This window comes from Pyxicephalus adspersus, chromosome 8 (assembly GCF_032062135.1).
Source record: "Pyxicephalus adspersus chromosome 8, UCB_Pads_2.0, whole genome shotgun sequence".
In the NCBI taxonomy this organism is placed as follows: Eukaryota; Metazoa; Chordata; class Amphibia; order Anura; family Pyxicephalidae; genus Pyxicephalus; species Pyxicephalus adspersus.
Window position 1 is genome coordinate 55,052,303 of NC_092865.1, and position 16,326 is coordinate 55,068,628.

The 16,326-nt window shown below is 38.3% G+C and overlaps 1 protein-coding gene across 6 annotated transcripts in view; it reads left to right on the forward strand.

The window, feature by feature from the left end:
* The window catches only part of FOXP1 (forkhead box P1), a 500,704-nt gene that overhangs the window by 292,678 nt on the left and 191,700 nt on the right, over positions 1–16,326 (forward strand). For all 6 annotated transcript variants that reach the window (XM_072420741.1, XM_072420743.1, XM_072420746.1 and 3 more), the window contains one exon: positions 1,811–1,992. In XM_072420741.1, the coding sequence (XP_072276842.1) occupies positions 1,822–1,992 (171 nt within the window). In that variant the 5' untranslated portion in view covers positions 1,811–1,821. The remainder of the gene's footprint in view (positions 1–1,810; positions 1,993–16,326) is intronic.

Sequence of the window (16,326 nt, forward strand, 5' to 3'; positions counted from 1 at the left end):
TTATTTCAAATATGGATTTGCATTACTACCAGACAGATGTAAACACTTCTCTTTTGAATCACTTGTCCCGTCAGACGTCACTGACTGTTTACACTGCGGATATCGGAATCCTAGGCGTGGAACAGTAAATACTCTTGCAGATCAGATGGTACTTTGGCAGCCTTTGAAATTGGTGCATGTTGACACCTTGATATATATACAGTTAGGTCCATAAATATTTGGACAGAGACAATTTTTTTCTAATCTTGGTTCTGTACATTACCACAATTCATTTTAAATGAAACTTTCAGCTTCAATTCAGTGGGTTGAACAAAACTATTGCATAAAAATGTGAGGAACTAAAGCCTTTTTTTACACAATCACTTCATTTCAGGGGCTTAAAAGTAATTGGACAAATTAAAATACTGAAAATAAAATGTTCATTTCTAATACTTGGATGAAAACCCTTTGCTGGCAATGACAGCCTGTAGTCTCGAACTCATGGACATCACCAGATGCTGGGTTTCCTCCTTCCTAATGCTCTGCCAGGTCTTTACTGCAGCGGCTTTCAGTTGCTGTTTGTTTGTGGGCCTTTCTGTCCAAAGTTTAGTCTTCAACAAGTGAAATGCATGCTCAATTGGGTTCAGATCAGGTGACTGACTTGGCCATTCAAGAATATTCCACTTCTTTGCTTTAATAAACTCCTGGGTTGCTTTGGCTGTATTTTTTGGGTCATTGTCCATCTGTATTTTGAAACGCCTCCCAATCAATGTGACTGCATTTAGCTGGATTTGAGCAGACAGTATCTCTCTGAACACCTTAGAAGTTATATATATATATATATATATATATGGAATTTAGGTATGTGGCGTGTGTGTATATGTATACATATATTCAGTATTTGGGTATCACAAGAATAATATAGCCTTGCTTAGGTAATATTTTTACATGTGCAAACTGACTTTCCATGTCATTCCTGGATATTTTGTGGCTTCCAATGCGGGGAAAAGATCTTGATGCAATGGGGAATTACCTTACCCTTTAGCTTCATGAGCGGTGCTGAGGAATAGAACTGTGTCAAAGCAAAATGTGCTTTAATTACATATGGAAGAATAATGTTTGGAGCATGATTATTATAAGTATACAATTATTAATAATTAGAAAAGGGAGGTCTAGGATTATTATCATAAATTGCATAAATGGAACCATGGAAGATTCTTTGGTTCCGCAGTTCCTGATCACATGACCTATACCTGCCATTTGGACACATGGCTTGCAGCAACACTGCATGTTGACAGCCATTGACTGGGAAAAGGCGACCTAAGTCATGGGATTCCATTACCGTATGACATTCTGTGGCCACATTAGGAAAAGTCCCCTCCTCTCCTGTCCTGATCAAGGAAATGAAGGAAAATTTTCCCAATGGGGCCAGAAGCAGCAATGGATACCTGGCGGAGGTTAATCCTTTCCCGTCTATGTCCTAAACTAAAACAAAATACTCCCTGCCTGGAATTACATTTGAAGCTCCTAGCAAAATATACAGATCCCAAAAAAAAAAAAAAGGAGAGTGAAAGTGGCTAAGTGTTAGCCGAGGATCCGCTACATTTAGAACTCTGAAATTTGCTACATTTACAGCTGCTAAACAAAATAAACAGTAACGGTTAGCAAGAAGCGTTCAGGAAAGATAAATTGTATGAAAGGAAATGACAAATGTTTACAGTTTAGGCCTGATTTTAAACAGGGCACGTATCTTCAGAATGCACTAACTGTTTTAACAGCTGTTTTATTTCCCCCCTTCTCTCTCTCTCTCCCCTTTTTCATTTTTTTAAAGGGCTTTGAGTCATGATGCAAGAATCTGGGACGGAGACAAAAAGTAACGACTCGGCTGTGCAGAACGGAGGAAGTGCCGGTAACCACTTATTAGAGTGCTCGTTACGAGAGACGCGCTCCAACGGAGAGACGCCATCTCTGGACATAGGCGCCGCCGACCTCGCGCATCTCCAACAACACCAGGTACTCTTTCCTGCCCCATCTACAGTCCCAGACTCTGGAGAAAGCAGAAGCGTCCATGCAATCGCATCGGAATGTGAAATTTAAACTTTATTATGTGTTCTGGCTTTCCGGGTCAAGCATTCATCACAGGGAAAGCAGAGATCAAAGTTAGCTAGGCTCCTCCAAAAGAGCCAATGTGTGCTGTTTAGTACCAAAGAGTAGCGTAGCTGACAAGTGGCAGAGCGAGGGAGAAGGCCACGCCGGCTACTGAGTAAATATTTTTTTCCTGGCTGCATCTGGCATCATACAAAAGAACCGCAGGCGTAGAACTCCAGATGATTAAAAACAAAAAATAAGCTAGTTAAAGTGGAAATAAACATGTCCATTTAGAGATGAACACAGCCGAAGAAATGCATATTCAGAGCTGTTTACCAGCTAAAGGATTTGTGTTACTGTCCAGCCAATCCATAGATTTACACAGCTCTTACACACATCACAGTCCTGTCTGGCAAGGAGAGTGACCCAAAATGTGTCTACTGTAGTAAGGTAACACTTATGTGTCTTGTCCATCCTGGACCAAGGAGAAGCAGTAGACTGATAAGCTCATCTCTCCAACATTCTTGCCTCCAATCCTTGCACTGCAGCACACTTGATTGACTTCTTTCCCCTTCCTTCAGTCTGAGATCTGCTATTCAGGGTCTTAACAATTGGCTAATACCAGGTCAAAATGAGGTCCTTGTACTGCTTGTAGTATAAAAAATGACATTTAAATGACAATTAAATTTCAATGGATATATAGTTACACCAAGAAGCTCCACATAGAAGCTAAGTTGGTGCCATCTAGGGCTGAAAAGGAGGGAAGGGTAAAGTTTGACTTAAAGGTACAATCATGAAAGAGGATCTCCAGTCAATTTTAAAAATAACTCCAAAGCCCAGCTCTGGGTATATCAATAAAGATGATATTTAAAGTTGAACTAATGCTACACACTATATTGCATTGTTTTGAATAGAGCAGGGTCACATTATTTGTCGGGTTTTTAAGTCTAGCTATGTCCCCATTGGGGAGGTTTCAAATCATCACCAATTCTGGTGACTGAACAGGAAGCAGGGATAATCTTCCTAGAGGTGACACAAGTGGGTGTTTGTCCATAATGATATTCATGGTATGGAAATAAAAGCCCTCTGACTATACTGTACATACTCAGCTCTGCTGGATGGACAGATAAAGAATGTCACTTTCATTGCTTTGTCTGTGCCGTATCCTTGTATGGAAAATAATAGTCGTTTCTCCAAGGTCACTGCGAGCTGGTACATTCTGCCGATTGGCAGGCGTTAACCTCCGTCTCCTGTTTGTATTTGTGTAATCATACTAATAACTTGCTGTTGTGCATTAGTCTTTGTTGACAAAGTGACACCGTTTTCAAGACAACCTCACATAGCAGAGTGCTAGACTGCAGATGACAATGATAATAATGGACTGATATTGAAGGCTACTGCAGCCAATGAGCTGAATATCCAGCTGAGATGTGTACGCAAGATTATTTTATTTTTACCAGGAGATATTAAAAGTCAACCTGCATGGTCTAAAACAGTGCTGGGATGGGCAGTGCCTGCAAGGACCTCGGATAGCATTTAGATTGATCCTGGTTGCCCTATGGAGTACAGTGGATCTATTGCAGGCGATGCATGGGACATTTTTACCCCATTCTATTGAGCAGTCAATTGGATCATAAATTGATCCTTCATTTCTATATTTTATTTGCCTACTAGTAATAAAAATCAAGTGTAGGATTGACCTCAAAGCATATTTGATTTTTGAGACCTGGAAAGACCAAAGCACAGACTTCTTTACTTAGGCTATGGCCATGCCATTTCACACCAGCACCAGTTGCAGTACCAACTACTGCCATTCAAGTAAATTGGAGCAATTGGAAATTATTTTGTGCACATTGCTACATTGGAATGCAGTGTGGTTCCAAAAGGCATCAGTGTTTTGGTTATGTGGTTGCTTTTGAAAGAACCAAACTGTAGCCACATTCGAATGTGTTACCTGCAGTGCAGTTTGTCTCTCCCAGGCACAATAAAAGTTATTGTGCTTGGAGAGGAAGTGAAAGTAAATCTCAACACATAGGGAAGTAAAGTTGTTATTTAATGAACCTTTGCTAGTTTTGTACACTAGCAGATTTTCACTCACTGTCTAATGAAAGGTTGTCTCAAGGACAGGACATAATAGAAAATGTTTCTAATGGGGCCCTAGATAAAGTAAAACCTGATGAGGGTTCTAGTGTTTACTCATTATTTTCAACACTAAATAAATTGGGGTATACATATACATTAAACTGCTGCTGAGCATATTTATTATATTTATTCTTATTTTTCCTCTTTGTTAGTTTTTAATATTAAGAAGTGTTATTAGAAAATCTTTCCTAAAGGCCAATACATGATTTTTTTTTCTCAGTGGCCCATCAGAGTGCCTGTGCACTCCCGTCGCCCTCGTTGCAGCATCCAATGGGCTAATTCCATCATTTCCATCTTACAGGTTCCTACTTGAAGTGAGAGAATCACAGTCATGTTGAAGTCATTAGTGCAGCCGTCACACAAACCCATGGATAAAATTTCAATAACTGCAGGCCACAGTTGAGTAAACAGTTACACTGAAACTTAATTCCTGTTGACTTTTCCCTCGTTCTTCGCCAGGGGCACATTCTCAATCTGTGGTGCTAAGACAACAGGGGCTGCTGCTTTGATTAATGTAGGACAGTAGAATTAGTACACAGGGATATGCCAGCCATGCATGAAGACACAAAACAAATACAGAATTTTTTTTTGTCTCTTTCAATTAAAGTATGCCAGTCAGTTGCAGCGGCAACCATTTTGTGGCTTTTGGCTGGGAAATACAGTCATTGTTTGGGGAGGATGCATCTTTGGTCTTTGCTGCCCAGGCCTTGGGATGGGACTTAGCAAGCTCAGCCTGGCACTGGGACCAGGAAGACCTTGTTAAGCTGAATAAGTCAGTAGCTTACACATAGACTCCAATATTGTAGTTTGAGGTAAAATCGTAGGTAAGTTGTAGGTAGGTAAATTATAGGTAAAATCCCAAATATGGAGTACAAATTATGGGGGCCAATTCAACACCATAACACCCAGGAACATTGAATATTAGGACTTTGTTCCCAATATAGGGATGCTTTTCAAAACGCATATGTGTTGCATTCAACAGCCCATTTATTTAAATAGATAGCTCAATGAGCCACATGACACACAAATGCACTGCATGCTGTGCTTTAAAAAGTGCTGAGTACAGCTAGGTACACTAATGCATCTTGCTGCAGTGCAAGAAGCACTTGGGGTTCTGTTATCAATAAATGGCAACTAAGCATACTAGTCCGTGTCTTGGACATTGCCACATTTTGCTGCATAGAAATACATGTATTAACACATTGCACTAGTAGGAACAAGCATTGAAAAAACACTCTTGCCATGCCAATTAAGACATTATCACTCAATCCTCTGATATTCAACTTTCCAGCACTTCTTCAGCTGCTCCTTTCTTCCAAATTGTTGCTGGTGGGGGCGATGCGGTCACCCCATCTGTCATGTGGCAGTACTTGCAGTATAATATATTGCAGCCTATTAGATCTCATGCCATTTACACCTACATGTGATCATGCTGTTTAAACACTCCCTATACTGTACGTTGTCATCATAGGACAGGAAGTATGTTAAATCTTCAGAACTCACCCTTCCTTCCTCATCTCATAGGGTGGAGCATTTCTATAGTTCACACAGGTGTTCTGGGCAGGGCTTATTTTAGTGATTTCAGTAACTCTTCATGATAAACTGTTCAGTTCATTATTGAATGCCTGCATAGGATTTACCAATTGACACCCCAACAAATTATTTTGGGTGACATGAGGAAAGAACAATGCACAGACAGGCTGCTTAGCTATGTTCTGCTGTTTGAAGAGGGCAGAACGAATGCCCCCCCGCATCCTTCCCAACATTAAGCTATAGCTGCCAATAATGGGTCGGCTGTTTAGGGATCTTCAATGGCAGATCACAAAAATGATGCCATAGGACAGCTTGATCTGTACACAGATTTGGGTTTTACAGGCTACACAAAGGACTTGTTTCCTGCAACAGTATTACCAGCACTGTAAGTGCACCAAGCTGCCATTAAGGCTTGCTTGGTTGCTGTTGGTTATCACACATCACCATGAATGCAATGAAAACTTAAAAAAAAAAAAGAAAAAAAAAGTCAAAAGCTGTTTCTTAGGATTGGCTGCGAAGTTGAAACCTTGAAACTTTTCAGACATGATTTATTGAGATAAAAATGATATATTTTTCTTTTTAATTATTATTCCCGCCGCCCACACATAAGCTGTTTGCAGTTCATCTAAACACTTGACATGCTTGCATCTGAGATGAGCTTGTTTTCCCAGTCTATCAAAATAACAAATATTGTTTGCCTCTCCATTTGCTCAACAATCTTTTTAAGGTGAAGTACTCATTTAAATTTCTTTTTCCCAGCGTTTGTCTGATAAATTTGGAAGTCAGCATTTGTTTGGAAGGTGGTGTTGAAATTCAGTTTTTGTGTTTTGATACCGCATGAATTTCTAATTAAATATAACATATTGACGATTCCTATGGGACACACATTAAGATCTCTATACAAATGGCTAGGATAGGGAACTGGGTGGCAGATTGAATATTATTGGCTTGGATTTATTTTTTTTTTTTGTCTACTGACAGCAAAGATGCATTAAATTTCTTATAGGGACACTGGCTCTATGGGGCCAATTGAAAAAGGGGACATTAGATGGTAGGTCCAAAGTAATGTGTCACTGAATTCTACTTTTATAAATTGAATGAATAAAAAAAATGGTGTTATCCAAGTGTGGCGATTAGTATGCAAAAACGTATTTTCAGCAAGCTTGTAACATTTACAAGATCGCCATTTTTCCTTTTTCTATGTTGCCATATATATAAAACATCATTCAGCCCTATTCCTAATACATAGCTCATCAGGTTCACTTTTAAACTGAATGCAGTTGGCCTCATTGGGGATGGGTAGTATGCTTTTGAAACACTCATTGCCACGTTGGCTGCCCTTTAGCAACACCTCCAGTGAAAGTTTGAGGTTGGTGAATCAGTTGGTGGATTAGTAGAGCCATTGATTGCCAATTGATGGTAAATACAGCATGACAATCAAAGCATGGATTATATCCATATAAAATCTGATTGATCTTTTATAAATATAGTGTCATGAAAGGGGCAAGCAGAAAAATAAAGGCAAACAAAAGTTGTGATACTTTTGGTCTTGACTTCTTATAAATAGGCCTTTATAGTAGCAGAGGATTTTGGGGAACAAAGAATTTTAGCCTTGATGGCTCGGCAGGTTTTCCTCTTTATCACTAATTGTTTTCTCGCTATGTTTTATACCCTGCACTTTGCATGGTTTGATTAAAATTCCTTTTTTTTTTTCAGAAATGCTAATTTCCTCACTTTCACTCTTGTGCTCTGTGCTGGCAGAGCTGAGTAGCAGCCACACCTCTCATCAAATACATACTGCAAATACACAGATAAAATACATATATGAAGGCTGTTTGAACTACCTAGTGATTTGCATTACTGCCAATCCGGTCCTGTCTAATAGAGAAGTAGACTTGATTTTTCTCATTTCCCTTACATGTTATGTTTATCCCTATCTCTGTGACTGGACACAAAGTAGCAACAGACTGATGAGCTCATATATCTGTCAGTCTGCTTCCTTTTCCCATAAGCATATTCCTTGTTAGTATATGAACACTGCAATTGATTGGCTCTTTGTGCTATTTCTTACTTTTCAAGTCTGAACACAATTTTACTGGGACTTCAATAGGCTGAATCCAGGTCCAGTTCAAGTTCATACAATGCTTGCATTTAAAACAAAACACATATACATTATATCTATTTCTTGCTTTTAATGCAGACAAGTTGCCACATGTTATGCGTTTAGATTTACCTATACACTATTCATTTAAATGGACATCCTATTGCACCAAAACACACCCTAAAAAAAAAAAAGATATAATTTTTTTTTAGCAATGCATTGCATCACAGCACATGTAGCATATGTTTCATATTGGTGCTTTGTAATTCAGATGTGTTGTGATGTCATTCAGTGTCATTGGCACAGGAGCACACTAATGGACATAACGCGCGCTGACGCGCTTTGCCGTAAATCTGGCATAAAGGATATAATAATGAATACAGAGCTACATTGATCTGCATTTTAGGAGTTCAGCTTTTAAGAGCTGTTTTCCAACTTTTCTTTTTTTTTTCTCCAAGGTGAGCAGGATAACCATGTGTCGCCATTAAGAGGAATTCACAGAAAAATTCCGCTCCAGATTTACTGATACAAACATCCTAAGTAAATTCTCCTTATCTCTCCTACCAAACCCTTCAGATCCCTGCACTGTGTACTGAAATAAACAACTTAACCCCTGTAAAAGGGAAAGGCGCCAGTTACCATTCCTATTTGTTGAAGCGGCTGGGGGGAGGGGTATGACCCGCAAGCATTAAAAATGCTTAAAAGGCCTCAGCCACATATCTCTCAAGATAACTATCATATAAGTGAAGCAGCGACAACATTGTCTGCCTAAGAGCAGTCTGCTATTGACTGCTTTCCATGCAGGAGTTTACTAGTGTTTCACTAATGAGTCAGACAGTTGGCAGGATAGTGATGTAAGAGAGTACAAGTGTGAAGCTGATTGATGACAGGCGCAGGGACCAGGCCGCAGAGAAAGGACATATGATCTAGGAAGCTGAGCAGATCCGTCTGCCGCGCCTCTCCTTCCTTACATTTCAGATGGCTGTTTTGTCTTTTCTCAAACTGCAGCTCATTATATATATATATATATATATATATATATATATATATATATATATATATATAAAAACAAGCAGAATCCCACTTATGTCCATTGTTGCTGTGTTATGAGTTGAAATCTGAAGATTTCATAAATCCAAATGGTATAGGTTTAAAGACAACTTTGGCAGACCATTTCCACAACAATTTTACCATAAGATTGGGGATGCATTTATTTATTGTAGGAGTTCCCTAAAGACCTGAAAGTTATTTCAAGGCTTTCCCTGTGGTAAATGAAGGTGAGAAATGCTGCTTTAGATAATTGGAGACGGGATAGAAATCTTTCATATTATACCTATAAATTGTAATATTCAGTAATGTAAAATATTGCATCCTATCAATCAATAGAAATAGGAAATATATAGATAAAATAATATAAAATACCATCAAAATGCTACACAATTCAGTAAGGAATTAGTATTAAAAAAAATTACCTTGTCGTTTTAAACTGAAGTGCCTCTAATATTTTTAAACCTAAATTCAGTGTAGTGTTGAAATCCATGTTAGACCCATGGTGAACTGCAGTGTCCTGCCAAAGGCTCAAATGCGTTCCCAACCATTCCAATTTAAGTGTATGAGAAAGGTTAAGAAACAGTTCTGTATGTGGCAGTGGCTGCAGCAGATCATGGTGCCGTTCTAGAAAGCAAGAAGTCATTTTCAAAGAACCTTACACAGCCGCAATCGTGTGCAAATGTTGCTGCTCCATGATGCACAGCAACAGTTTGCTATGTGCCTGAATGCAGCCTACCATGCATTTTTCTACCACATGCATGAATTGGGGCCTTACAGTCAAGAAGAGTTTTTTTAAACCATTGGTGTATGGAATCACACCTAAAATATTCTCTATTTGTGTGATTGGCTGAATCTTGGGCCAGCCTTTCTCAACATTTTTATCCCCAAGTAGCCCTTGACATATTTTGTCAGGTCTAGGGCTACTCCTTTTAAAACCCATTTGTTGGAGATTAGTTGAAAAATGCCCACCTCTCCAAAAAAAAACAGCTAAATAAATCATTGGTTTCATGCAGCTGGCTCCTTTAAGTGGTGTTGACCCCAAAACTATGGCAGCATCAAACGAGAGGTCAATCAGCCACATCATTCAAATGGGAGGGCAATCATCAGTTCTAGGAACCTTTGGAGGAACCCTGGTTAAAAATGGCAGACTTGGGCATTTCCCGCTATAGGAATTGTTGATATATCCTGCCTTAGAAATAATAGGGATGTACACTCTCCGCATTAGATCACTGAGATTGTAGCAGTTGGTGAGCACAAATCCTCCTTTTCGGGAATCAGCTTGGAAAGGACATGCTGAAACAAACAGCTTTTCCTTCAGAACAAAAAAGGGTAGGAATCTGCAGCAAAGTTTGTTAAAATCCTTGTAACACTTTTTTTTCGGCATGTGATTTACCTGTAAAGTCCTCCCCTGTGCAGATATCCAAAGATGTATGAAAATTTCTGAAAGTGCAGTAAAGTATATAAAGCAAGTCATGTTTTCTTTACCATTTTAAATTATTCTTCCATGCTTTGTTTTCAAATACATTTATATACTTGAACAACAGGATTATTTTTTAATGAGTAATTGGTTCAGCCGTCTTCCCCGCCAGTTGCCGAAATAATGATACCATTACTCAGGTGCCTATTACTCCGTATAATATCGTCAGTGTCTGTGCAAAAATCTGGTAGTTGCAATACTGCCCTTTGTCTGCAGTTGTGGCTTTCAAAAGGTACACACCAGTAAAAACAAAAAAGCTTGTATTAAAACTGATTTAGAGGTTTCAAGCTGTTAATGTCTTCAATATTTCAACCTGGTATTGTTCTGCACCTACTTGTCCTAAATTGAATGAGTACTGGTAGTCTAATTGTGAAAGTCTCTATAAAAAGTCTTAAGAAAACATGTTGGCTGGGTGTGCTGATACCTGCCATATGTACTAGTTACAGAATGAGTCATGTGACAGGAGACAGCAGTTCTACCTGTAAGCAGGATTTAAATCTGTAGGTTGTATAAAATGAAGTGGTAAAATGATTGTGCCTTTAGCAGAGGAGCAATTTTACCAGGTACTTGGAATGTTTGTATGGAGTATGGTTCTAATGTGCTTGCACCTGAGGTTGCTTTAAAGCAGATATCCAGAGAGATACAAATCACACAAATTAATATAGCGTTGTATCAATGCATAATAATTGTATTTTATTTAAATGCAAGTAATGTACATACCTGCATGTGACCCAGACTCTTACAGTCTACTTTACTGTCAGAAGGAGAAGAAGCACAAGTGCTGCAGTGTACCCTTAGCTTTCTGCAAGACTGGACCAAGCTGGCATAGAGCTTATTTCAGCTGGTTAAAGGCATAGCAGGGGGCAATAAAGAGAAAGTTAGTATAAGCAGGGGTTGGGCTAGTGGTTAAGTGCCCACCCCTGCCCTACATAAGCAACCTGTATGTTCACTTTAAGACCTAATATTGATATTCCTGCCTAAGCTTCTCTTGAGTGACTGCACTCTGTCAGTCATTTTCCTCATAAATAGATGTAACAAGATATATTTTTTAGATGCCATATTGACCCTTCAGCTACAAAGCAGCAAACACTGTAGCCCCACATAGACGTCTTCTGAACTTTTTACTGGGTATGCGTTTTAATTGCAGTTTGTTGACAGATTCACTCAGAGATTGCAGAGAGTTTATTTTGCAGGTCTGGCAGCCTCCTATCAATGTTCTCTTGAAAGGGAAAAAAATACATGGCTATTTTGCAATGGCTCCAGTTTATTGACAAGCAGTGCTGAGCTGGCAGAATTGCAATGTTTGTATAATGTAAAGCTATATGGCTGATGGGGCCTAGTCCACATTCAGGGCCCTGAAAGATAAATTGATAACCATGAGTTACAAGGTGACAAAAGTCAAATTGTGTATTTTCTATAAGCGGCCATGTTATTTTATAAACAGGTATTACAGCATTTTACACAATTCATAAATCTGTTTAGAAAGCAGCTCCAGTTAATAATTAAAGCTATGGCCCTCCCTTCAGTCATGCACAGTTGTACAGGCTCATCTCCTGGACTGAAATTGCTTACTCTGATTTTGCTGCACACTTTTTATGTTGTGCATTAGAAGCTGAAGCACGTCAGATAAGCCCAGTTTATTTTACTGGCTGGTAGACACCCAGCATCATCTAAATCATTCCTCCCCAGCCTGACTGTCTGTGACCCTTCCCTTTCATTCATTGGATTTCAGTTCTTTCAATCATTATACCTCTGCATTACATATGGGCATTACACTGTGTAGTCATTGGTTATCCTTACTGTCTTTTTTATGCATTTCTGCATTTCTCAAACTAAGCAAAAATATATGGGAAGTAAAAATGACAGTAAATCAAGCCAAATTCAAACAAAAGTTAGTAGCCAACACGTTTCAGGGTTATAGAATACTTCTTCAGGGCTCCTGCTTGGAGCAGCTGTTGCAAAGGCATTCTTCAAATCAGTCAATCTTACTCATGGTTCCTCCAGAGGTTGTTTGGGGGTCCTTGAACTATGGCTGAATGACCTTTATTTGGAAGTGTCCCATAGTTCTGTATACAATGCCTTTTGTTGCAGAGCCAATAGCATGACACCACAAATCTTTGCTTTGGTCTGTAAGAGGGGCATTCTGACCACCACTCTATGGGGAAATTCTAACCAGTGATTCATTTTAGCAGGGGTTACATGAGATCTTCATTTTTAAGGGGTCCTTCTGGGATAAAAAGTTTAGAAAGGCTGGTCTGTACAGTCGTAGTTTGACGATTGTGCAGATTTTGTTTGATTTTTTACCTGCAATATTGCTCCTGTTGGGTGTGAAGTAATCAGCTCCCTTTTTTCCTTTAATGGTCACGTGCTCTGTTGTTTTATGTAACCCGTGTTTAGTTTTTACCCCCATTATGATCCCCTTTGACTTACCTGTACTGATTGCACATTGCAACCTTTGAAAAAGTAGGCAACAGGTATACACAAATGAATTAATAACAAGTGATATACATTTATAAAAATACATTTTGCCTTTGCTTGTACACCTATAGCCAAATTCTTTTCAAATTCTATTCAAAACAAAGTTTAATTCTAGTTGTTTTACGGACTTAGTAGGGTGTGTTTAAGCAAAAAAGAAAAAAAAAAGATTCAGTTGAAAAATAAATCGCAATTGTTGTCTGCACCACACCCTCATTACCAACAAGAACTTAGAAAAAACATATGGTAAAAGGTTATAAACTTTTTTTTTTAACAGTTTCATTGGTCATGTGCGCTTATCTCATGCACCGAGAACACAAGCTACTTAGATAAAGCTTTTGTTTCATATTGACATAACTGGGTAGGTCCGAGTTTGTTTGTTGGCTTTAACAGGGAAATTGTATGCCCTGTTCTTTGTCTTCTAGAAAAAAAATGAGTAATTATTAAACATCCCTCTGCTGCTATTTAAATAGCTGTTTACATGAGGGTGAGTTTATGCTCCTGAGAACACCACGTTTTAGCTGACAACAATCTTTTTAAGCTTTTCTGGGAAAGATCAATACCTTGGTGAATTAAATACTGTTTTTGGTTTGTGTTAGTTAAACATAAAGTTTCTTTGCATTGTATAATGCATAAATGTTTTCCAGCTGATGAGATATTCTTCTTTTTTCATGGCTCATCATTATTATTATTATTATTATTATTATTATTTTTAAAAAATGACTTTTTTTTATTTTTAAAGCTCTAACATATTACACAGTGCTGTGGAATAAATTGGGGTTGCATACGGCAAAGCTGCATATTTGACGGGTATATACAATGGACCTAATTTATTAAAGCTCTACAACACTGGACTAGACTATCATGGAAGAATCTGGGTGATCCATCAAACCTGAAATGGAAAAAAAAAGCTGTTAGTTGGCAAAAAGTTTCAATTCTGGACCAGATCCATTCAAGTTTCACCCATGATAGTCCTTTTTTCCCCAGTCCTGGTGAGCTCTGATGAATCAGACTCATTGACACAGAAGGAGGAGAGCATCCTGTCCAATAGAGCTTACAACATAAGACAGACAATCTCAGCCAGGGTTCCCTGGAATCCTATGGTTCCTCCAGAGGTTTTCAGGGGTTTCTTAAGCTGTGACTGCCGTGTTTCTATCTAATAGTGCCTGCATTGTTGCAGATCTATCGCCATTTGGCAGTGACATAGTCATTATATACTATAAAACTTTTTATCTGTCCATAATGAAGAAGTCACCACAATCATGGTAAAAGGACATTCTTTACACTGGTCATCAATGCAAGGGGCATTTTTACATTGAAGTTATTAAAGCAGGGGTTCCCTGAGATTGTAATAATAATTTAAAGGTTCTTCAGGGGTAAAAAGGTTGAGAAAGGCTGTGCTAAGAAATGGGGAAGTATACAATAGAAAGGATGTATGGAATAGTGGCAATTAGTGATGGGTTAAGACACGTATGAAGACAGGTAGGCAAGTTTCAAAGATGGGTTTTAGGGACTTTTTAAGTGAGTTCCAGAGAGTTGGCAGCTCTAGAGAAGCCATGCATGGAAAGAGGTTATGCATGTGGAAGTCACTGAAGAAGCAGACAGAGCAGCTAGGGGTGTATGTAGTTTACTCCTTTGTCTATAGGGTCCAGAAATGTTGGTAGCACAAAACTGTAGAGTGATTTAAGTAGCTTCAAACTGATCCTTGTAGGAAACTCCATTCAAATATTTAAAATCAAAGCAAAAATATAATATGTAGAAGATTACCAGTCCCTAGATGTGTTGGCTGAATTGTCACTCTTAATCCTGTTTCTTGATGTCATTTATGGACTGATCTGTATTTATGAAGCATGTGTTGGCACCCAAGGACAGAAAGTATGTTGAATTGACAGGACATCTCCCCTTCTCATTTAGATCTACAAAAAGGTGTTCTGTTGCCCTAACACGCGTTGTGGTAACACAGCTCTGGGCAGGACAGGTATATTATGCAATTATCAAACAGATATAACAAAACATTTTATTTTGTATATTTTACATATCAAATAATAATGAGCTCGTTGGGCCTGATGTATTAAAGCTGTCCAAGGCTGGAGAGGATACACCTTCTTCAGTGAAGCTGGGTGATCCAGCAAATCAGGAATAAATAAATAAAACAGGGTGTACACATTTTCGTGCCATAGAAAAATATTATTAATATTGAATAATACAAAATATGCAATGTTTGGGCTATATATATATATATATATATATATATATATATATTAGATTTTTACTTTCTAACATTTTAGGCAAATTAGGTAAAATAATTCAGAAAATTTAGAATAAATGTTATGCAGGGTCTAGGTATTTCACCAAACCAGAAGACAATGGGATGTCCCATTTCAGCTACAACTCTATTTATTGCTAGTGGAAAAACTATTACTAAAACCCAGGTAATATTTTCCAAATCGTTTGGGTATTTTATTGAACAGAAGATGATAGGATTTTTTTTCTTAAGTCATTCATGTCTAATAACTTTTAATCTCAAGGTTAAGTAGTGAGCTCTAAACGAAAAGATAATAATATCAATTTTATATTCACTGAAGGGCACGGTATACATCCTCGTACTGCAAGGAAAATTGTGCGTAAAATGTCATTTTGCTGTTAAACAAAAGAGGCTTCAGCAGCAGGAACAGAAATAAAAAAGAGGAAACTCTTGTGTTATTATTGCATTGTTTCTGTGTGTCTTACACACAGCGTCTCAGAATGCAGGCGTACAAACTGTAATGCAAGGAAATTATATAGTACAAGGTTAAGTGACGGTATAGAGGCCATATCGTGGGAGGCCAGATTCTCTAAGGGCAACACCTAATTGTACGTTTTTTGAGTTAACCCCAGGGTTGGATTTATATTTTTTATTCCCTAGGCCAGCTACCTTCAACCCTCCCAACAAATGCTGTTATCATTGTAACTCCCCTCACCTTTATGCAGATTTACAAATACAACACATATAAAGCTAATAACCAGAAAAATAGCGGATTAATAATTAATTATTATTGATTTGTAAAAGTATTAATTTGTATTTAAAAACTGACACAAGCAGAAGAATGTCTGCAGAGACACAGTTAATGCTTTTTTTAATCTACAGCTTTTTTCAAAACTAACACCAAGTGATCTTACTATGATGGTCCTTGTATAGGCATTTCTTGTTGTCCCATTCTCTCCTGCATTGTCACCCTGTCAGGTTTGTGCTGAAGACTACCAAAGACTGTTAAATAACACATTACACATGCATGGTCCATTGTTACTGTTTAGAAACCTGTCCTGAGATATGCAATTCAACAATACCTGGTGTACATGTAAACAGGAAGTGGTTGCACAGGCACTAAATCTAAGGACTTTTTAATTTGCCATGGGCTAGGATCCGAATGCTTGCCATGGGCTAGGATCCGAATGCTTGCCATGGGCTAGGATCCGAATGCTTGCCATGGGCTAGGATCCG